General features: G+C 39.2%; 1 protein-coding gene across 1 annotated transcript in view; it reads left to right on the forward strand.

Annotated features, from left to right (window-relative positions):
* Positions 1 to 25,043, forward strand: part of CCDC129 (coiled-coil domain containing 129) — an 80,402-nt gene that overhangs the window by 7,183 nt on the left and 48,176 nt on the right. The window contains exons 4-8 of the mRNA XM_006912113.1: positions 9,479 to 9,530; positions 11,346 to 11,432; positions 13,403 to 13,605; positions 17,216 to 17,790; positions 22,027 to 22,084. Coding sequence (XP_006912175.1) covers positions 9,479 to 9,530; positions 11,346 to 11,432; positions 13,403 to 13,605; positions 17,216 to 17,790; positions 22,027 to 22,084 — 975 coding nt within the window. The remainder of the gene's footprint in view (positions 1 to 9,478; positions 9,531 to 11,345; positions 11,433 to 13,402; positions 13,606 to 17,215; positions 17,791 to 22,026; positions 22,085 to 25,043) is intronic.

Here is a 25,043-nt window from a genome sequence, read left to right on the forward strand (position 1 = left end):
CTCAATAGAATTAAGAAATTTGCCTAAAATCACACAGCCAATAAGAGATGGAGACATGATTTGACTTCAAGTCTGTCTGATTTCAAAGTTCAGACTCTTTCTACCAAAAGCCAGTATAGCACCTCTGGTGACAGCACACCGGTCTAAGTACACTGTCATTACTTTTATCTCTAGCTTGTCCTTCTTTCTGTAAGCCAAGGATGGCAGAAAGGGACACTTCCTAAGGTCTCTGATGTTGAGCCATACTCTAAAACATGTAAACCTGAGGTTCATAAAGAAGATTTTTAAATGATTAATTAAAAACTATTGTAAAAGAAAAAAGTACAATGCTATTCTGAAATTAACCTATAAATAACTACTATAACTCAAATTTGCCTCGGGTCTCACCAGTCTGTGGGTACAAATTAAGCTATAATAAGTTAGTATCACAACTCCGATGGACAGTTGCCTCCATCCTGGTGACACAGGGTCTATTGTAAAGTTGCCCCCATAAGTATTTCGAGGAGTCATCAGGAAATGCCTCACGTGTTTTCACGAATGAATTGACTCCAGTAGGATCCCCTAGGTGTCACCATGCAGACAATTCATGTTTCATCACTTCCTGACCATCGATTCTTCTGCTCTGGGCACTGCCTTCATTGCCTTTGAGTCCTTATGGTTCGGTATTTCTTGCAGGATTTGTAGAGATGCTCAATTCTGTTACACTGCATGTGGAAATCTGGGGAGCATTACCGGCGTTCTGTGTCACACAAAGTCCAAGATGGAAATAATTTTTCAGCTTCTTTTGCAGCCCATCTCTCTCCTTAAGAGATAGACATAAGCTGGAGACTGTAGACCAGACATGCTATCAACTTCATGTCCTTCTGTATAAGCACACAAAATTCTGACAGAAGACGGGGCCGACTAGCGAGAGACCATCCTTTGTGAAGCACGTCAGTGAGACTCAGGATGCTAGCAGCACGGGCAGCTGCCCAACCTTCTGCAGTTAGTGAACTTAATATAAAAGGAAGTATTTGGAGGAGTCGTGAGGCAAAAGAGAGCCGTTAATTTAAGTAATAGCTGGAAGAAAGGTGGAAAAAACGGGACATTTTTTGGGGGGATGAGAGCAACTGCAAGAGGTGTGTCAGCTGAGGGGAACGATCCAGCAGCCGATATATACTGATGTGGATGTGGCACTTTCCCGTGGATTCCCTGGAGCAGCTTGTAGAGCCTGGACCTCCCCTCTGGGACCTTTTTTCTTGGGGTTTCGAGGTCTCTTCCACCAAAACATTGCTTACCCAAGCTTATTTACTGATAGAAATTATTTGGGCTTCTCTTTTTATGACAAATACCTTCCCTTGCTCCTTCTTTAGCTGCCCATGATGTTTGTGTTCCAAGTCTCACTAAAATGCTTCACAAAGAATGGTCCCTCCCCAGTCTGCTCTGTCTTCCCACAAACATAAGGGCAGCTTAGCTGAGTAGTCTGAGTGTCTCTTTTGTAAGTACCTCCAGGATATCATCTGCCCAGGGCACACGGATGACTTATGTTGAAGAGCCATGTGGGCATCTTTCAATTTCTTACTCCTTTTCCTTTCCAAGAATCACCTCCAGTGGGTACAGATTAACTGCTCCTAGTGGTCACCAACTGCACAAGCAAATGAATTTGATTCTTGGTTTGGACTCGGTGAGGATCCATGGACCTTCCCATCACCACAAACACAATAAAACATTCAGAGCCTCTTTGGGGTCAGTCATGGTGCTAAACGGACCATACTCATGGACGTAAAGGTCTCTCTTCTCAGGCCATTGACTCGATCTTAATCTCAGATTCCTTACTAAAGCTGTGGATAAGAAAGCCTGCCGAGAAGAGCTGTTTTGTGGCAAACCCATTCCCACCCCAGGAAAACAAATTGAATATCAGCACTGCCTGACTCCGAGTGCATCATCATGACACTATAAGGACAGGCGCATACACCAAATGCACATGTCAATGTCAGGTTTATATAATGGGATTTGCTTAACAACCATCCGAGCATAACTGTAAAAGAAAACACTGGAACTAACTCCTTCAACAGAAGGACAGTGTCTGTCAAAGATTTGCCTGGTGCCACTGATTACTTGATGGGTGGTTAATTCATTTGTCCTTTTTAATATTTAGATTTCTCTTCTCTAACCCCCAAGGAGGTCCCTGACAAGTAAACTCATCTCTTTCCAAAAGGAATTTATTCAATTCCTTGCAAAGTCAAATTCTGATTTTTGTATTCTCTATTATATATAAAAAAAAAGGTCAAAGTAAATCCAATTAAACACAACAGATTTCCCTTAATGCTTATCAAAAGAAAGCATTCAGGGCAAAAAAAAAAAAAAAATGGTGATAGGTGGAGAGAACAAAGATGTGGAATATATGGCTCCTACTCTCAAGAATGTCTCTGACTCTCCAGAACCATTACGATCTGAATGTGACCTATGGCAGTGTTCTGAAAGACCCGGCGGTCTCATCCCCTCTCATTACATCTCCGGTTCAGTTCTTTTTCTCTCTTCATCCAGTTTCTCCAGTCTTAAAGTCTTTCCTGTTCTGTTCTCCTCTTGCCCTTCTTTCGAGTTCCAACTCAAGTCCCATCTTCTCTATACCCTTCCCGACATCTGCACTAAGAGACTCGATCTCTCTTCTGAACCTCAGTCATATCCATTATGGGTTCTATCCATACAGCATGTGATCTGTGCTGCCTCGGATGATTAGGGATATGGTTGGCCTCACTAATGAAATTGTAAATGGCACTGAGGCGAGAATTCTCTCTAATACATCTGATTTCCACAATGCTAATCGACAAAAGAATCTTAGTAAAACTGGTCTATAATGAAGATGATGTAGTCAGATTAGGAAATCTTCAAAGAAGAGGCAAGACTCTGGCTAGTCAATCACAGAGAGATGTGGTTTTGAAAAAACAAGGAGGCAAAGGAAAACACTGTCACTTGGAGAAGCAATGGGAGTTTGCACAAAGACATAGGAAGAGAACTGACTGTATGCAGAAATGCATGAGGGTGGTCAGACTGGAGAACTGGTTCCATGCTAGGGAGCAAAGGGAGACATTTTTTTTTTTTTGTTAACTATGGTGTCGTGAGGTTATAAATGCCTCAAAATCCAGAAAGAGGGAATTGCACTTGGATGCCTCAGAACAGGGGTGGTAAAGAAGTGTCATCTCGGGTTTCAGTTGAAGGATGGATGGATCTGTGTTGAATAGGATTTTGATGCCATATCTTTGTTCACCTGCATAGAGGGTCACAAGTCATAAGTGACAGCTCCCATAGGTGCAGCGCTGTGGAATTGAAGGGCGCCTGTCACACCTTCGCCATTTCTATCGTAGCAAGTTATGAACGGTTTCTGAAAAGAGAAATGACAGAATCCAATGTGTATCCTGGCAATGGGAGGAAGGTGCATACCTTTGGAAGAAGCTATTGTGACCTCAGGCTCGAGGTCGTGAGGGCGTAGGGTGTCAGCAGTGTAATGGAGACGACGAGTCAACAGCATTTGCAAAATAAATAGATATGTGGGTGAAAAAGAACACAGTGTTACAGTTGGTTTTAAGGTTTTCAGCATGAGTCCGAGGACAGTGAAGAGTCTCCTTTTTTGTAAGAATATAAATTAATAATTCGTCAAACGAGAGAAACCATGGCCAACCTCCTCTTCTCAGTGTGTTGGTCACGCGGGAGTTAAATGTACAGAAAGCTGCAGAATGCTATTATTTCAGAGCCCTGTGAAAATGTAATGTGATTAGTCTATTGGATGATATTCCAAAAAACCAAATGTCTTCCATGAATCAGTCAGAAATGCTTAGGAAAACCAAAATAAAAAATGCTTTCTAAGCCAATAAAGGTGCTAATTAGTGCCTTCTGCATATCTCACGACATCTTCCCCAGTAATACGTTTTGCAGGGTTAAGTGCGGTGTCTGCTGCTTCAGATGGCAGGAGTCCGCCTCACAGTGGGGAGGGCGGCGGGAGACTCGAGTCTCTAAAAGAGAATCAGAGCTGGCATTTTAACCCATGCAACGGGATGCCTTGTGTAGACCAGAGAACATTTTTTTTTTTTTGCTTTAATTCTCCAAATCAATCCTTACGAAACTTGATAAGAGTAGGACCTTAATTAATTATTTTTCTTTCTTCATCCCCCAAAGCTTTTAGAAAGTAAAATCGGTTTGTTTGGTTTTTTTCTCCAGTTAGTAGACATTTAATATTATATTAGTTTCAGGTACAGACCTTTATATAACTTAAGAAGTGATCACCTCAATAAATCTAGTACCCATCTGACACCAGACATAGTTATAATATCATTGACTATATTCGCTATGCTGTGCTTTGCTTCTCCTCGACTTCTTTGTAACTACCAATTTGTAGTTTTTAATCCCTTCCCCTTTTTCACTCAGCCCTCTAACCCCCCCATCTGGTGACCATCAGTTTGTTTTCTGTATTTATGAGTCTGTTTCTGTTTTGTTTGTTCATTTACATTGTTCTTTAGATTCCACAAATAAGGAAAATCATATAGCATTTGTGTTTCTCTGTCTTTCTCTGACTTGTTTTTACTTAGCATAATACCCCCTAGGTTTATCCATGTTGTCACAAATGATAAGATTTTATTCTTTTTCTGTGGCCAAGTAATATTCCATTGTATATATGTACCATGTCTTCTTTATCCAGTCATCTGTTGATAGACATTTGAGTTGCTTTGTATCTTGGCTATTGTAATGAATGCTGCAATGCACATAAGTAAAATCTGGTTTTAAAAGCCTAATGAGGGTATCTTGGAAGGAGGAGAAAAGCCAAGCAACTAGAGAAGCAAGTAAGGAATTAAGAAGGCCTAGCAAGCAAGGCTTTGTGTGGTGCATACAGGTGCATTCGAGAGGGTCCTACCCCCTACCTGGGGCAGCCTCAAGCCCAGTGTCTGCAGAAGCTTGAGGAAATCCAGGGTAACAGGAGCAGTCTGTCTGTCCCATTATGGCATTCCCTAGATGTCACATTCTTGCTCTGATCAGAGGTAGCAGACTCAAATGCCTCCATGAGACAAGGAGGTAGCCACTAATGAACCAAGCAGGCAGGACAGAGAGAGCAGAGAACGGCAGAGCACGTTGCCTCTGAGATTGCTGCCCTGAGAGGCCTTGGCCAGGGTTGCTGGACTTTTTTGAGTTTTAAGGAAATTCTAGGAATCTCGAAGCTGGTGAGACCTGGGCCACCAGCTTGGTCCTCTCAGTTCAGGTTCATTATTGAAAACAGGCAAAGAGAAGCAATGACTTGACCCCGACAAGCCCATCCTCAGGCTCCAGGAAGTTTACCTTGCAAATTGGCAAAGTGGAAAAAAATTTAAAAATAAAAAATAAAGGAAAATAAGTAAAGAAAAACCCTCCAACAGGCAAGGAACAATAATTTCACACTGCCCTGTGCAAGACTCTCAAGTGCCTGGGTCTAAGTGTTGGAACGGCCGATCACGGCTTCCGTGGTCATCAGGAAGTGAACACACAGTCACGCTGAAAATGCCCTTAGTCTCACAGGACCCAGGGAGCCCGGACATTCAAAAAGGAAATCAGACAGTGCACCAAATTAGTCTTTAATGAATTTTGTCATAATTTTAAAAACAGGCTTATCCTGTGAAGTTTAACAAATTATATTGATTTTCCTTGTCTCGGTTTTCTCGAAACTCTAGGAGGCTATCCGCATCCGAATGTATTGGATAGGGATAGACGTTTGTGTCATTTTAAACAAGATCAAGAAGAAAGAATGAAAGAAACCAGATGAAGAATGTAAAAGTTGTATCTGTACGTCAGTGAGGGTGGGATCCAGGTGAGGGGGTTCAAATGCCCTGACCGCTCCCTGATTATCAGTGATGGCTGCCTTGGGGGGGCTGAAAGATGGAAGGTGAGAAGATGGTGTTAAAACGGTGTAAGTCTTTTATGTGTGCCATCAGACCAGAAACTATCCCCCTTGTGACCTAGCCAGGTCCATTTGCACATTTCCTGGAAAACGTGTTGCCTTTAGAGGCTTCTTTTCCTCTTCAGGGCTCCCCTTGGTTTCCTGGCAACCAGATTGCTTCTGAACATCGATGGCAGGGTCGTGGGCTGTGGTCCATGGAGTGTGGCTAGAAGATCTGCATGGATGCTAGAATCCATGAAGATGCCCTGAGTGAGGAGCTACAGATTTTTCTGGATGACTAGGTTTTCTGCCGGGCTAGGGTTTTTGAAAATGCAGCAAGGCTGAGCTAACTCTTCTCATCGGGATCTGAATGGATCATTTCCTCTCTGACAGTTTGAGCAATTTACTGTGGCCACAGCGCCGGACCCCTAGCCCAGATGTACACATTCGTTCATACATTCTAGGAAATCCAGAGCGATAGCCGACAACGGTGGCAAGGGTGGTGGTCCCGGCAGAACATGTAGCCAGGTGTCTCTGAACCATGGAATGTTTTAGGAGAGAGGAGGTGCCAGAATTTTCTGGATGAGCTATCCAGACACAACGGGGCCTGCCTTTGTGAGTCACATGCAAAGCAGTAGATGGAGGTGGTGGTGGTAGGAAGGTGAGCAGGGAGAAATAGAAAAAAATTGCTTAAAATGATAAATATTTATTGTAGCCTTCATTTGGGGCAAGTTGGTATTAATTTATTATGGCGTTGAGTCATTATAATTTGAGGGTCAAAAATTATACTGTGCTTGCTTCTATAACGTGGTTAATAAAGTGGCAAATCGGCTTTCTCTCATGTGACAACTTCAGCTGGCAGGGGCTTTCTGGTTTGAGAAGCTCTGATGCTGAGTTGAGTCCAGTGAGTAAGAGGGCTGCTGTGGATGAGCAATGCCTCCCTAGGTGAGAGACTTAGACTGAACGAATGGTATATTTGAAACCGGATCTCGGAGGTGCCTCACACTGTGAAGAAAGAGCTAAATGGGAGAACTCTGTCAGAACAGCTCCCTTTTTATCTATTTAAATTATTAGAATTTTGCAAAAACTCTGCTAAAACCGAAAGTTTTAAAACCACCAATGTAATGGGCAAAGAAGACTAGAGTTTTGGTTCTAAGTTTATTTCTAACTTGGTACATAGGTTTGAGTCAGATATTTTAACTTATACATGAATTTGTCACCAGATGTCACAAAGGACATTTGAGAGATGCCACATTTGTATCATAGTAATGATCATGTGCCTTACTATTCCATCCAGTGGCTCCCTAGAATATTTTAGGAAGCAATTATGTATTTCCTTCAAGTTATCAATTTCTAAAGTTTAGTTATGTGCCCTAAAATTATTGTTTTTTCTCAAAAACCCACTCATGAAATTTATTCTAAACGAAGGATAGCAAACAAGCCCATCTCATTCAATCGGTTGTTAGTAAACTTCCTGACAATTTTGAGAGCCTATCTCTTCTCTCTGGCAGAGAGATGTAATTGATTAGTGATGTCTGCTATGGGAGAGGGAATGGAAGTCGTTGTACAGAGGCCATATATGTCCCTGCTCTATTTTTAAGCCTTTATCATAGATTTATGTGTTTCACCCTACGTGACTGTTGTGGTGACAGAGTTCTCTTTGCTTTGTAGGGCAGACTTTTATTGTTTCTGTTCTCTTGCTGCCTCTTTAAATTGTCGTTGTGTATTCTAGGCTTAGGTAAGAATCCACTTTTTACTCAGTAATATGCCTCTAGTCTTTGTCTAGACCAGTGTTCCTTTTCCATTCAGCAGAGTCACTGAGCCTTTGAAAAAAAAAAAGCCGAAAATGATAGGTATTCTTATCTCCACCCCAAAAATTTGACATGCAGAGACAAGTTTACAGATACCTTGAGATCTATTCATAAATCCCTCTCCGGACAAGAAATCTGCCTCCAGACTGAGGAGCCCTTTATTATTTTCAGCCTTCTTTTTATGTTTCAGTCATTCAGTTTTCTTTTTTTTCCCAAAATTTCTCCCAACCTATATTATCTTTCTTGTGGAGAAAACTTCATATTTTCGTAGAAGTGCAGGGTGACAATGCTTCCCAGTTTTATACGTGTCACACACTAGGAGAGCCACAAGTGAGAAGACATGATAAGCCTGGTGAACCTTCTGAGGAACTTGCCTGTATTCTGGAGGTTTCCTTCTGCAGATGGTTGCGTGATGTTAGGTCTTGACACAGGTTCTGAATACTGCAATGCCCCTGAGGGGGCCTCCCTGACATGCAATATTTAGCTTTTCTATTCTGGCCTCAGCACCACTAACCAGGCAAATGGACCTTCAGCTTTATTTTTGTCATATTTACTTGTTTGCTCAAAAGGCTTTTATGGTTTTCCATGTCCTGACACATACATATAAACTCTTCATTCTGGCTTTCAAAGAAGCTATGAGACATCCTGTTGTCAGTATGGTATTTTGAAAAGGAGCAACAGCAACCAACAAAAATAAGCTGTGACATCCTACAAACCATCAGAAATTTATTTAATCTCTCCGAGCTTCACTTTGCTTCTCCATTAAATGGAGGTTAATAATACCCATTTCATGAATTTCTTGTGAGAACTAAAAGAGATTATGTATGTAACATGCTTAGCACATTGCCTCACACAAAGGTAATGCTCAACAAACAGTAACCGTTATTGCTATAATCAGTAATAAAGGTAACGATGAATTCCTGGATCTGCTGCTTTTGACTGTGTGATCATGGGCTCATGTCTCAACTTATGTGAGTCTCATTTTTTGTATCTGAAAATAAAGAATAGCTCCTAAATGACAAGGTTATTATAAGGATTAGATGATACAACCAAATGGAAGATGTTACATAAACACTGGGTCCTTCATGTATTCTTTTTGCCTGTCCTTGCCCTTGCTTCTCACTCTTAGGTACTGGGAGAGAGAATCTCAAAGTCCCCTATGATCTAGTCAGACAGGCTCTGTCCCTGTCTGACTACGGCACTCACCGTAGACACCCTTCTTCCACGATAACACCGCTTTTCCAACCATCAAATTATGGTTGGAAATTATTAAAAATCTGGAGGGAGGGGAGAGGTAGACAGGATAAAAAGGGTCAAGTATGTGGTGACAGAAAGAAATCTAACTATGGGCGGCGAACACACAATGCAATGTATGTATGACTTACTGTTGAATCGTGCACTTGAAACTTATTGGATTTCGTTAACCAATGTTACCATAATAATAAAAAAAAAATCCTAGGTGGGGGGGTAACATCCAAGACGAGTGCTGCTCTCTCTACAAAACCTTTGCCGACTATTTCATTTGTCACTGCCATTCCTCTTCGCCGAGCAAGTGCCATACTTCAAGTACCTGTCACACCATTTAGCCATTAATGACATTGTCTCATTCACTACAGAGATGCCTTGTGTCTCAGGTGTATATAATCTCAGATGTGGCATTCAATCCCATGTTGGTTTATTTAAGGATGAAAAACATCTTCCGTGAGATAAAAGAAAATTAAGTTCATCTCTCCCTTTTTTGTTGTTGTTGTTGTTGTTGTTGTTGTTGTTGTTGCTGTTGTTGTGGCAGCCTTTTTGCATGAGCGAGGAATGGTTCAAATGACCGTGAAAGACTACATGAGGTAGGTGACAGAATCCGCGTTACTTCTCTCCAGTATTTTATAGCCACATCTTGAAATGGAAGTGAGGCGGTTTCTAAATCATGACATGGATCTTGAGATCTTGTCACTGGTTTAGCCATAGTGCCTACAAGGTTTTCACTAACTTTGAGAGAAATAGAATTTCTTCAGATGTCATGAAGGAGCGAGCAAATTAAATCAATAAATGCCGACTTGTGGGAGAGGAAATTTAATTTAAACGTATGCATAGATGACATTCAAGTACAATTCAACTATTCATAAGGGCCAACTATTTTTATATTGCCAGTATTATCAACCATCATGCTATTTGCTGGAAAATAATCCATAGAAATTCCAGGATTAGATAGAAAGCAGTGAGAGCCTCTTCATTTGATGAAAGACTAGATCTTAAACAGCAGCATCCACATCACCTGGGAACTTAATGGATTGCAAATTTTCGAGTCCCACAGCAGATATTGTGAATCAGAGAATCTGGCGGTAGGGTTCAGAAATGGCTATTTCACAGGGCCCTCTGATGATTCTGAGGCATGCTCTAACGTAAGAACCGTTGCATTAGACTGAGATTTTTAAGGCTGCGGGTTCTGCTTCCCATGATTCAGGTGCTTTTGCATTTTCAGGATAATTCCAACTAGTTGAAAATCAAATATTCAATATTGTATTCCCCGGACTCCTACCAATTCACACCAAAAATGCTACTTTGTCATAGTTTTTCCCTCTTAAAGGATTAGTGGTTTTTGCCACCCACAAAATCACGGAGCCATAGGGACCACAGACATCTCTGAGGCAATTCTTTTATTTCATCGAAGAAGAAAATGAGAGCCAAGGTTAGTGACTCACTCGTGCTCCTGTGGCTTGATTAGAACCGTGATGACATATGGCTTCTCCTGGATCCAAGGCTGGTGAAGTTTTGGGTAGCTATTATAAAATCGGGTATGACCCTCAAACCCTAAATGAAACAGAGATGATGGCAGGGGAGGCAATGAATGAGAGGCTATCTTCTGCCTGTCTTCAAGGCCCACAGTAAGCTCAACTGTCTATTGAAATAGTCTTTATCATTCAGAACCATGCACTTTCTTGACCCTAATGCAGTGACACAATTGAACAAAGAGGCAGAGCCCAGCTGCTCCTACTAATAGCTGGCAGGACTAAGGGGAACTGAGCTGCCCACAGAGGATAACCATCTCTTAGGGAAAACTGATGTCTACATTGTATTCTTTGACAAATTCCAATTTCATGACAACTGGCTGTTCTGTTTGATGAGACTAGATGCAGCTATGGTATATATGAGCTATATAAAAGTGAACTGTAACAGGGTCCATTCTGTCTGGAAACATTTTCGAATGGCTTGCAATGCAGATGTCTTTGGATAGAATGACACTGGTTTTTGTAAGGAAGTTTGTTACTGTTGCATATGGTTGGCCACGGGAGCCTGGAGACAGCACTTAGAGATTGTCAACCATGCGGTATGAAATCCTTCACCATTATGAGAATTAATGCAGAATCTTCCTGAGAGGTTCCCCAATGACTTGCCATCTGTCAAAAGTGAGACATTCTGTCACCTTCATAATGAGCACTAGGAGGCACCTAACACTTAAATTCTCACACCTTCTGTAACACTACACTCTTGAAAAGAGGAGCAGCTTGCCCTTCTTCAAAGGTGTGGCCATTACGGGATTATTAGAAATGAAGAGGAGATGCAAATGTTTGCTCTAGAAAGGAAAGATACTCGATGACCTCCCAGGGCACCATCTAAACCGACACGTCTCATCCTTGGTATCCCCCCAACCCCCACTGCAGATCCCTGCACCAGTGTTCAGAAACTCCTACCCTATCCAGAGGGACCAGTTTCAACTCCTGCCACTCTGCCACAGGCAGACCACAGAGGTATGTGATTTCCAGGCCCTGTGTGCCCAGGAATATCGTCCTGGGCCACCGTGGATTTTAGGAAATTATAAGTAGGCACAGGTCGAATGGATGGATGAGAGAATGAATAAAGGATTTCTGAACTCCAGTTTGCAAGAACAATATAAGTCAGTGAAATTGGAAACAGGCTAAATATCTGTCATTGGGGAAAATGGCCAAATAAATTATTTGCTCCCCATTTTATGGAATTCTATACAATGACAACAGGAATGTATATATGCCAACTTATGATCTTTAAGTCATAGTTTTAGAAAGAAAAATGTAAGATGCCGAAAGATACGTAGAGTATGTTACTATTTAATTATAGAGCAAAACATGTGAAAACTATAAAGCATGTATGTAGCTAACTAGGAAAATGCCTGTAAAGATACCTATAAATGGCCAAGGGAAGAGAGAGCCTTACGTGTAATATTTTAATTTTTTAACAACATGAGTGTATTTTACGTTGAGGTGACTAGAAAAAAAGGGCTTTTGGTTAAGTGAGCTGTTAATGAATAAAGACACTCACTTTTTCTTGCAAAATTAAATATAAATAAAAAAATAGTTAATGGCACTGAAAATACGTTTAATGACAAGTCAATCAATAATTACATGCTTGGCCATGAGACTGAGCCTTTGGAAGGCGAGAGTGTGTCTGTTCATTTTTGTGCCTTGGGTGCCTAGCAGGGAGCCCATGACATGATACCTTTTTAACAAATATTTGTATAAACAGGTAGAATAAAAATTTGTACAATGAGGTCAATAAGACAACAGATTAAATCATTTATGCACAATTTAGATTTCTTGAAAAAATTATTTTTCTTTCTTAAACCTCTTTATATTAAATTATCAAGCGATTGGCACCCTCGGTCCTCCAGTTCTGTTCAGTAAACAAGACGTCCAAGCCGAGCCGTTTCAGGCCCACAGTAAAGGTTCATGGCTGATCATTTCTTCCTTGATAAATCAGCAAGGCACCAGATCCCTACGTCACATTAGAAAGTGTCAAAGAGTTATTGGGTGGTGTCTGGTAAGTACCTGCCTGGGGATACTATAGGTGGCTGATGATGAATGGGTGAATGATCAAATAAATGAATGGTAATTAATCCAACTTAAATGATGGGGTCATGAAAGTAAAATTCTCCTATCTCAAATAAGCTCCTTAGTGTTGCTTGTGAAGTAAAGGCCAACAAACTTCAACAAAAGAACCAAGCAAACCTAGAAAAACCTCATCAAAAGTTCCAGTTCTTGTAGAGTCTGTGATTTCTACAAGGTCAATAGCACAGTCACTGAGAAGTACAGTGATTGAGAAGGGAGTTCGTATGCATAGACATAATTTTCATATAATGGAAGGTTATCATCTTAAGTGCCAAAGCTGAATAAAATAATTTGATGAACACTTCTCAGCCAAGACCAAAAATATACAGAGCGTGCTTTAACCCTACCTACAAAACCTAAAAGCACTGTTTGTAAATGCCATTCCTTAGAGTTTGCATAGTCTCGACAAGTGTGTGTAGCTGAGCACACCCCAGATCGATACTCCTTAAAACTAGGCATCTTTGAGTCTACTGTCTACAGTCTTTTTTTTTTTTTCAGTTTTCTATTGCCTTCGACTGTCATTTTATTGTGGTTTTCAGTGCCTTGCCCCTGGCTTCTGTTCCACAATCTCTCGGTCCTGTCTAATGTAACGTTTGCCTATTGTGCAATGGCAAGGCATTTAAATAAGGTCACTGATATTGAATGTAAGGTACAGGCAAGCGGTCCCTGAGTGAGAGTGATGGACAATCTTTCAAGTATATGTGAGCTCTAAAAAATGCAACATCTGTTTGTCTATTCAGATTTCTCTTTCACTCAATTTCTGGAAGATTGGGTGGTTGAGGTGACTAGAAAATAAAAAGGCTATGGGTTAATTAAAATATTACTAGATAGAGATATTCATATTTTTTTCGCTACAGTATTCCTGAGTGGCTGGAATTTTGGGAAAATGATCCAGTGGAGTTTCTCTTGGATCTGGGGTTTGGAGCTGACGGGCCAGACATCTGCACACAGATCCCAGCCAGATTCCTGGGCTGTGGCTCCGCAGCCAGAGGAATCGATATCCGTGTATTTCTTGAAGCTCAAAAGCAGCGCATGGACATTGAGAACCCTGACTTGTACGGTAAGGACCACGTGACATCCGAATCTCAGCAGTGGCGATGTTGTTGGGCAAGGGCTCGCTGCCCGACACACGTAGCAGCCAGGACTATGGCACCATGTTCTGAGTAATGAAAAAACTTGGTCGCGAGGTCAGCCAGCAAGGACACTAGTGACAGAGCTCAAATCTGTCTCCTGATCCAGAGTTCAAAGCAAGGTTTAAGGGCTTGGGGGGAACAGGCTGTTATGCAAAAGCACTGTCGGGGGCATTCCAACTGAAGGGCTTTGGAACTTGGCCATTTATGGTAAGATATGGTAAGGGGCTTCGGCACCCCACCTTCCTGGACAACAGATCCTTTGCTTCCAAAAGCATTCTCGTGTTCAGGTTCCAGTTACGTCCTGGTCCTTTGGTTCCATGAGGTGGAGAGACTTTGGTCTCAGGTGTTATTGGAGGTAAAATTCTCTTCGACCACATGTTTTGTTCTGTTGTCTCTGAAAAACAACTCAGCATCTTGTTAGAAACAGGATAAGGTCATTTTGAGCTGGTTCTGCAATTACACGATGAGCACCAAGATGAGCCCCAGTACTGGGAGGGATGGTCTGGGAGATGTGGGCAGCAGCAGTCGACCCCTCTGTCTCAGGCCAAAAGCAGAGCAGATTCTATCTTGATCACTCTACACATCCACAGCGGGCTGGTATGTATGTTTGGGGGAGGGGACATCTGCTCCATGTTGCCCTCATTGATGAACTTGGCCCCACCATCTGGAATGTCACTGGTTGCAAAGAGAGAGAAAAAGTAGAAATGGAGAACCATACTCGACTTTCACATCCTTCTTCTCAGAATTTACAGGTGTCAGGTCTGCTCAGATTTCATTGTCCATGATAAGTCACATGACCACACTTAACTCCAAGGGGTGAGAATGCGCAATCCTAACATATGCCCAGAAGGAAGAATACTGTCAATACTGATGAACAGCACTGATATATATCATAGCCACACACTCAAGACGCAGAGAAACGAGAATCTGACAAGGCTTATCATGAGTCACTAGGTAACATCTTAATTTCCTCACCTATGAGGCTTAGAACACTACTTATTCCACCATGAGCCAGAAGTGGTAGTTACTAATCTGACATATATCCAGATTTGTGGATTGACTATGCCTAAACCTTTTAGTTTTCATGCCTGCTGCAATCTTTCCCCTACTGGTGGTCAATGGAATACTTTTCTGTAGGACACAACTAAGGGTGCACTTGGGATATGTGTACTGTGCTCATATAATTTGAAGGAGAGATCCCTTGCAGTTAACAGGTGTGTTTACTGCAGAATTTGTTGAAGTGAACTTCCAGGCTCCTAGCGGGGGTACAGTGCAGTGTTTCAAAATCATTGAAATACAGAACCCTTCTTGGAAGAGCCATGAAAAATCTCCTCCATGAGACAGAGTTTGCAGAATCCTGGACCGAAGGAAGTGCCAAAATTCTGTTTCTGAAATAAATTCTTTTAAATAAATAAATTCACTAAAAGGGAAATGAGATAAAATGTTTCCCTCCAACAAATCCCATAGATTTGTCATTTTTGTTTCTGTCTCCCCTGTCTTCCTGTGGTGAGATGGGTCTTAAAAATCTCAGCAATGGGATTTTCAAAAATGAGTATGTAAACCGGAAGGTGTTGCAGTGTAACTTTTCTTTACATCGTAGAAGAAATTAATATCATTTGTTGTCATCTTCTCCAAGCCACATGGAGATACGAGTTCTTGGATTGATTCTTTTTTTTTTTTAGAGAATGATAATACTTATCACTATCTGAGGAATGTGCGAGCTGATCTGTGAAATCAACATTTTTCAGAAAACGGACACATGGATCATAGAGGACCGAGTGATTGCAGGCTCACTGTCATATCCACCTCTTAACACTGTGCCAGTATGGCCTGGTAACCATCCTTACTCAACACTTACATCAGGATACTTTTGATTCATCAAAGCAGATAAGGTCGAATGTAAACCAAGGAATAATAGTAATTAGTTGGCTGTTCTAAAGACAGAATAGACAAGGATGTCTCATCCAGAGTTAATACAAAAGTTTCCAACTTGAGAAAATGAGCATCAGTTGGCTCACTATTTAATCTACCCAAAGGCAAAACAGAACCCACTCCTCCAATGCTTTGTACTATTGTGTTCTCTGAATTGACTGAACCAATTAAATTGGTAGGTTTTTGTATGAGTCTAAGTAAAAATCTGCTATAGGATGGACATTAAGACAATAATGAAAGTGGAATTACATTTAATCACACCCTTAGGCTGACAAAAGAGATTTGGTTTCAAGTGAAACTGAATTTAGGGGCAAAGTGTAGTCAAAATGCTTCTGAAAACGCTCAGAACCCAAGAGTCCCTCTAAGTCTTGAATGAATATCACAGGGCTCTGTGAGAAGCCTATCGCACTTTTTGGAGTAGAAGAATGAATAGTCAACATCCTCGAGGCCCTTTCAGGTGAAAGGAAAAACAGGCACAAAGATATGCTCATGAAAGAGTAGCATGGCTCTGATGATGCGCACAGCACAGCAGAGAACAGCATCCTGCCCCACCGACGAGTTATGCAACCCCACATGCTATCACTGGGGTTGAGAGAAGACTGTGTAATGGGAACAAAATGCTCTGTTTTTGTTACTATGGTTTTTATTACCTGGAGATAGCAAAAATATTTTTCATTATTTTTTTTCAAAACGGTAGTGTGTCCCATAATCAGTGTGACCCTTATTGCATTGGGTCTTACCCACATGCTAATTAGATCAGTTGCCTAAATGAATGAGGTCAGATCATCCAGTAGGACTCACAAGTTGAGAAGCTTGTTTGTTCGGAAAACAAAGAATGACTATCTTTTCTTGGAGGACTGAAGACAGTATACTCCCTTCCCGAGTCTTGCACATTTATAATATTAACAACCGATATTTATATAACATTGTGTTTTAACAAAGATGTGAGAGATACTTAACACAGGTATTATTACCCTCATTCTGCAGATGAAGAAACTGACCATTTACCATGTACCCGGCACAGGGCTGAGCACCGTGTATCTATCAATTCGCTTACTTTGCAGTCATACTTTCAGTGATTGCTGGACCTGAGATATGGATCTGGGCCTCCAGACTCCATATGCTATGATTTTCCACCCTCTCAGGTAACAGTATAGATAGAGATAATGGAGGTGATGACAGAGATATCTATTGCCTAAAGCTGTGGAAGAATTCTCAAGTCTATCTCATCTGAAAGAGCTGGGTTCGCTTTTTAACATTTAATTTAATTTACAAGATTAAACTCAAGATTCATCTTTGCCTGTCAGTTTTATGGATTAATACATTAAAACTATAGGCAAATATGAATCTATATAGTTATGTATATTCAACTTAAATACAAAAGGTATTCACTTTCCCCATAATATAGTGACATCTGATCACGTAGGGGAATCACCCTCTAATAATTATTGGCATGTACTAAGAAAAACTCAAATTGCAATAGCTTAAAGTCCTGCCTATCTTGAAAATCCCCCATGTTAACCAACCGGTTCAGTTTTAACTACCTTCATGTAGTTTCATTAAAAAGACCCAGTCTAAAATCTGTGTGTTTTTTATATTGTTCAGGCCGTTTCCGACAGCTGGAAATCCTGGACCATGTGGCCACTGCCTTCTCATCTTTACTGAATGATGTTAGCATCCTGCAGAACAAAGCCGTAGAGAAAGATGGAGGGGAAAGTGTGCAAAGAACCTCAGTGAGTGGAGCCAAAGAGAATCAGAGGAGAGTGGGTGAACTTTTCAGGAGCACTTCAAAGCAGAACATCAGAAGGGACGGTGTTTCGGAAGCAGCAGAGTCGTTGAAGACGAGGGAAGAATTTTCCATCACCTCTGCAAAACCAGGGGGGTGTGGAGAAGAGTTCCCAGCTAGGACAGACAACCATGACCAAAGTCATTTGTATTCTTCAGCAGAGCATTCATCTCTCCAAGCCTGTGATGACTTGATACCTTGTCATCTTCCCCAAGTTCCCCTGAAAAAGCAGTGGCCTTACTCAGCCGTGCTAGCCAAGCAGGCTCCACCTTCCTGTGTGTCTGAGGGGTCAGTCAAGGACAGAGCTCAAAAAGAAAACTCGATTCAGACTAACAAGCTCAAGAGCTTGCCTCATCTTGTGAGCAAAGCACCAGACTCCTTTGAAATGGAAGAGGTCAGTGTTGTACCCATGTGCTCAGCTTCTAAGAGAAATAACACTCGCCGAGGCATCTTTTGCCTTCCAGCCCTCATTTAACCACTTCAGTGTGCTCAGCTTCTAAGAGAAATAACACATCTTTTGCCTTCCAGCCCTCATTTAACCACTTCATCTTTCAACCCCTCGGCAGTATTATTGTTTTAAACTCCTGTTCAGTCTAGGACATTCAAGGTCATTCTACTTGCTTCAGTCAGAACCAGACTAGTATGAGACCAGCCTTCGCTTTCTCTGATTCCTTTTCTTTCCCTTGCTCACAATGGAATCCACAGGTTATTTCCGACTTTGCTTACTGTGTTATTATGCATTGCAGGATACTTTTATCTACTCTAACTTTGCACGTTTTACCTTCTTTGAGGGTCAGTGGATTCTCAGAGCCATGGCAGGGAGAGCTTGTCATGGTACAGACTGGGTGTGTGTCACAGACATCCCTCCCATTAGACTATTAGAAGACCAGGTTTTGACATCAAGGGATGTTTCTTAGAAATATTTCCCCCATGATGCCTAAAGTAGAGCCTTGAACAAAGAAGTAGGGGTTTGGCTTTGATTTTTATGGGACCAGAATTTTATTAGTGCACTTTGGGACTTATTGATAATCACATAGCCTGAGCCCCAGTTCACACATATTCTCTGCTTCTTTATCCCCCCCTTCACTCATTCATGTTAATTTCCACCCTTTTAGAAGACATCCACCTGCACTTCTCAGTCTTTTTAAAATATGTATGTGTACATTGTCACTCATTTCTCTATTCTTCAATATAATTATAAAGTACAAAAAAAAAAGCAAGATCCCCCCATCCTTTTGCATTAACTTACCCAAAAGTGAGACAGGATATTTATATACAGATCCCAACATTGGGCCACCTCTTCTTTGAACCCTTTACTGTGAGGCTCTCTGATAGGCTCTGGGGCACAGACTCTGCCCTAAAGAGGACCACAGTACTGTGGCAGGGATGGGCACAGAAATCAGTCATGGTAGGGACAGTGACAGCTCTACTGATAAACTTTTATGTCACTATAGAGACATGTTTGGGATGTCTGGGAAGCAAGAAAAGGGATTCTTAGCCAGCCAGGGAGCTGAGAGGCTCAAGGAACTTGCAGAAAGGAAGGTTTAACTATAACCTTAAAAGAAGAGTAAGAATTAAGTGAATATGACTGTTGATAGCCCCCGCATTTCATAAAAGTATAAAGGTTGCCTCAAAATATATAGCTGTTAATATCCTAATACCTATATATATATATGTTTATGTATGCATATGTCTATATCAAAATTACTTTAAGAACCTTAAACTATTAATCAGAATTTAAAAACAGTAGCCTAAAAATTATAAATGGAGAGAAAAACAGACTCATCAGGTGCTCTGATTCAAAGATAAATAGGTGGCACTAAAATGAGTATTTTCTTTTAATTCAATCTTGCAAAGATTATTTGATTACCAAACTAATAGTTAAATTGCTATAAAGAATATCAAGAAAATCTGCAATTCATTAATCAGTCTGCTCTATTATGTAGGATCCAAACAAGAAATTTCACCAAACTCCAGCCTGTTGGCAAACCTCGCTGGACTCAACTTTCCCCTTACCAAATTTCTTCTGCTTCTAACCAGACCAATTTAGAAGAAAATAATGTTCATTAGATGTCATCTATATGTGAGCATACAGGAAGAGATAAATATCATATTCAACAGAAAGAACTATGAAAAAATGTCAGTTCTTGTATGGCATAATTTCAAATATTCTTAAATAACAGTTATTCAAGGAAAAGCTACATATTAATATATAAAGAGGTGGGAAGAAAGAACACTCAGATATCAAACAAAAATGAACAATGTTTTTTTGGAACATAGTAGGTACACAGTAAATACTCGTGAATGAGTAAATTAACATTAAGAGTGTTTGATAATATTAATTTAGTCTGTGGGTGGCTTCCATGGAAAAACAGAATATTCTGTTGAACTTCATGACCAACTTTGTTTATGATGTTCTTATACTATTTACCTAGATTTATGTGCATTAGAGGCTGTATGTATGTGTGTGTAAGGCAGAGAGAGCCCAAAAAACAGATATAAAGGAAACTCACTACCTAAATTTTATTTTCTAAAATTTTTATTTAAAATATTACATCCTCATCACACAGACTAGGGGTAAAATATTTATATCACTCAATACCAGTGGATGAATAAATGAAGCTTGGGTAGGTTGCATCTTAAACAGGAGCAAATGCCAAATTTAATAGTCATTTCTCAATGGCAAATTTAGAAACACAACTAAAAGAAATAAAAAATATGTGTGAAATTGGCAGATTTTCATGGCATTCAAAACATAAACCAATGTACTTAAATATCTAGCTATCAGAATTTCAGCTGTGATCAGCCAAATTTTGCCTCCAGATCAATCTATAATGTTTTCCCTAAAGTCCTACTAAAGGCTGATTTGGGCAATATTTGGCTTGCTTCTCAAAATTATGATTCCAGCAAAACTGCACATAGATTTTTAATGCAAAAATCAACATATTTTTGTATTTAATTTTGCTTAGTAAGATGAGGTCTGTTTCTTTCTTTTTTAATCCCCAAATATATTAAGAGAATTTAATGTTTACAAAACTTTTGCAGTCGTACACTCAAGGTAGAATCCTTTTTCATGCCCACAATAAAACATATTTAGCCTTGCCTCTCACTTGCATGCAGGAATCCTGCTCTAGAACTCATAGGTAAGAGTTGGTAATGTTATTAAACATTACCAGTCGGCATCCTGATTAGGCGGGAAATGTTTCAAACATTATAATTATTTCTTTAGTCTTAGTTTTTTTTAATTTATTAAGTTTGGCTCAGGTAGAATAACCCAGGAATATGCCTGGTTTCCATTTTAAATTGTTAGGACTTTTTTTGTTTTTGTTCTTTTTTCAAAAGGTGAATATACTCTACATTGCATTAACTGGATTTTTCCCCATGATAGCAGTCATAGCAAGATAATCTTCCTATTATATTTGTAAATTTATGTGATACACAGTGGTTTCAGTTACAAAAACCACTAAAAATAACCTTAAGAAATATATCTAATTACAAGTATGAAATAACTTCTTTGATGAAAAGATAAAAGATTAAAAGGAGGGTATAAATATTTCTTCGTACATTGCTGAGCTATATCCTCATATTCCTCCATTTATTCCTGGGTTTAAGCTTATGTGTACCAAAATGTTTAAGATCCATATGTCCTCTGACTCAGCTTTCAGTGTTCAAATATCAATCTCAAGTAAATAATATGACATGTAGAAATAGATTTATGTACAAGGATAGTCATCTCAGCATTATTTCCATTTGCAAAATTTAGAAAACATTCCAACATTGGGAAAATCATTAAGTCACTTACTGTAACTTTAAAATATGACCTATCGTGCAGTCCATTAAAGATGGTGTTTTTAAAGAAATTTTATGATGTAGGAAAAAAGGTTCCCCTCAATTTTGAGTGAAAAAATTTGACTACACAGCTATATCCGGAATAAATGTATTTTAAAAACCTGCAAAGACAAACTCTAAAATAGTAACAGTAACTGTTTCCCTACCTTTTAAAACTTTTTATATATATTAAGTTTCTATAGTAAACAATGTTATTATTGTTAAAGAAATATTTTATTCTTATTACTAGAGTAGTATTTATTGATTTCTTAAAAGAATTTTAAAAATAAATTCTGCTTTATCAATTGGAAAATCAAATTTTCTTTGAGCTTTCTAAGCTTTATAGAGCAACTGAGTTAGGAATTGTTTGAACTGCTCTTCATAAATTTACCAAGTCATAAATAAACCCTTAGAGAGCTAAAGTTAAATATGAGGAAAAGCTCACTTTTTCCAAATATATTTAAAGCTCTTTGAAATTAAAAAAAAAAAAAAACTAGAAAAATAATAATAATATTATTATTTTAGTTCAAATGCCATATGTTCCAGGCGGGGCCTCTATTCCTCTTACTCAGAAGTGATCTTCCCTGCATTCTCTTGACCTCCTTTAGCTCACTGAATCTATATTTTGGGTGCCTTGTACGTGCCACTTGACTACAGCAGACTATAAACTGTCCGAGTTTGGAAGTCACGTTTAATCCTCATAGCAGTAGCCAGCAGGCACTCATTGTATGTTGATTAAATAAATGAAGTATATTTATTATGAAAGCATTTATAATAAGATTGATGCATTTTGGTGTCTCAGGTCCAGAGCTTTGAAGAAGAGATTGGTAATCCTCTTGACCTGAGTTCAGGAACTGTAGGTAAGAATTCATCAAGGTGTGCGATTTCACCAATGATCTGTCAAAAAGTGAATGCAAATAACTACTACTCAACTTTCTTAATATGTAGAACTTAAATTATTGCTAGGCAATGCCATAACTACTTACAACTACTATATACTAGTCTACTATTACTATTTCTACCTACTACTATTAAAAACCTACTTGCAATGCAAATATACATGTAAATTTCAAAATACTTAATACAACTACGTTTAGTATCATTGGGGCTAATGTAGTAAAGTGGTTTGTCTAACATTATATAATCCGACCAGGATAGTGGAATGGATTTCACACAGGACTGGGGATAATTGGTTGAATACTTTCTTTCTTCTACTGCCAACTGCTTGATGTTGCACAAGTCATATTATTTTACGAGGCCTCGTTTTTTTTTGTTTTGTTTTGTTTTGTTTTGTTTTTACCTGTTATAAAGAGATAAGTACAGATAATTTTTAAGTTCTCTGTCAGCACTTATATTCTAAATTAAGTGATTGAATGACCTTCATATTAAACTCTCAGTGAAAACAAGTTACGGAGATGTAACTTTCCAAATCATCTCTTAGAATGATCTTAAATTATTCTAGACAAAAGAGAAGGAAGTCTTTCTCTACTCATGGTTCTTATGCCCCTATTCAGCCATCACTGTGATTCAGCATTTCCATAATCCTATAACAGAGCTAAAACTAGACAGGGATTAGTGAAGCAAAATAAAGCAGCTGAAGCTGGTATATTTCCTGGAAGAAAATATGCAAATTTTTAATTTAATTTAGTGTGGTGTCAAACACATCTTTTTCATTACTAAGTATGTATATAGGCCTCATTTTGCTAAATGCTGTTTAGAAATTATGCATTAGTAATTATGGGGTCCTGCTGATTACATAAATTGTTATCCTGCTCTTCGAAGTAATTATCACATAACCTGCATTGAGGTTTATAAGACAAAAATAAGCATCTGTTTTCCATTTAGTCGAATGCTTCTCAATGAAGCTGGAGGTCCCCTTGCCAATAGAAGCTGCTTTCTTTGACATTTAATTAAGAGGTTTGCTGATATCATGTTAGTCACCCCAATCATTCCAAAAAATGATTTGGGAAGTTAGGCAAGACTACTCGTCTACATTTAATCTCACATTTAAAGAGCATAATAAGATGGGTGAAGATTAGCCTAATAAAGAAAATCTGAATTACAGTTAAAACAAATGTGATTGTATTATTTTCAGAAAAACCAATGTCGCCATAATGAAAATTAAAAACAAACAAACAAACAAACAAACAATGTTGCTGACACAAAAAACAAGAGGATAGAAAAAGATAAATAAATTTTGGCTCAATTAATGGAGAAAGGGGAAATTATTACTTTGACATATATATGAATGAATTACATATAATTATATGTAAATTACAATTAATGGAGAAAGGGGAAATTATTACTTTGACATATATATGAATGAATTACACATAATTATATATAATTACATATAATAATTTTTGACTCAAAGTTTAAAAAGTGACTTTATTCAAAAGATAAAGGCACATGGACTGTTTTGACCAATAAAATAAGGCAGAAGTGATGCTGTGCTACTTCCAGAGCCTAGCCCTTAGCTCACCTGTCTGCTTCCTGGCTCTTGAAATATTTCCTTCTGAGAACCCAGCCCTCATATTGTGAAAGGTGCAAACCACATGGGAATGCCACACGTAGGCACTCTGGTGGACAACCTGAGTGAGCTCTCATGTGAAAAAGCCATTTTGGATGTCCAGTCCAATCATACTTTCAGATGACTCCAGTCCAGATGCCATCTGACTTCAACTGCATGAGGAAATCTAAGCGACAACCACTGAGCTGAGTCCACCTATAGAACTACAAGAGATAAAAACTGTGGTTTGAAGCCACATATGTAAACACAAATAGATGAAGGCATGTGGTAAACTCCTCAAATACCTTTAAAACTTAGTTAAAAGACATTTTAAAGACTGTTTTTTATCTACTCATGCACAATTTTCTGAATATTAGCAGAGAAGGTATATTTAAGCATTTTCTTAAGTGGATTTGAGTAAAATTACTTCTTATAAAAGATGGGTACCCAAGGCCACAAATATACTATCTTCCCTTAACCCCTGAAAAATCGTCACTGAAATGACAAAGAACTATAAATGTAAGAAGGAAATATATAACAGTGCTATTAAAAAGGGAGTGGGGTGATTCAGTCATCCATATTCCAGAATCCTTGAGGAATTTATTGTGGATGTGGGATACACCGTGGGTGAGGCTGCCGACACTTCTATAGGAAGAAGTCGCCTGGGGATTAAAGGGACAAGTCCACTGCTGAACTTACTAACACGTTAAGTTCATAATTTCTAAAAGAATCTCATATCTCTCTGAAATTGGACAGGACATACCTTCCCTGTCTCCTTGTAAAATCAGCAAACACAGCAAAATTATTATAAGATCTAGCAGTTCACAATCAAAGGCTATTCAGAAGAAAGGCTTACCTATAAGAGAATGACTACAAAGAATCATTAAACATCCTCAGTGAGATGTATGAAGACATTGCATCTATATAAGAGAACAGTCGTCAATGAATAAACATTTCTTCATATAAAATACACAATGTCTGCTTTTGCTTCTGATAACGACGAAGTAACCCCTAACAGACCAACCCTCCCACAGATAACTATAAACTCTGGGTAAAATATTTTTAAAACTCCTATCTAAAGTTACTGAAGAGTGAACAAAAGTAGACAGATAGTGGAGAAGATTTCAACACTTGGAAAAAAGGAATGGCACTGGATGAATTTCCCATTTTTTAAAAGTCGTTTAGCCTGGCGACAGACTCTAATTAACACCATTCTAAAAAAATTATAGAAATCAACAGTCTTACTAGTTAGGAGAATCAGAAGACAGTTTGGGCCAATGAGAACAGTTGGAAAGTGAGGGAAGAAATCT

Source organism: Pteropus alecto, unplaced genomic scaffold (assembly GCF_000325575.1).
Source record: "Pteropus alecto unplaced genomic scaffold, ASM32557v1 scaffold21, whole genome shotgun sequence".
Lineage (NCBI taxonomy): Eukaryota > Metazoa > Chordata > Mammalia > Chiroptera > Pteropodidae > Pteropus > Pteropus alecto.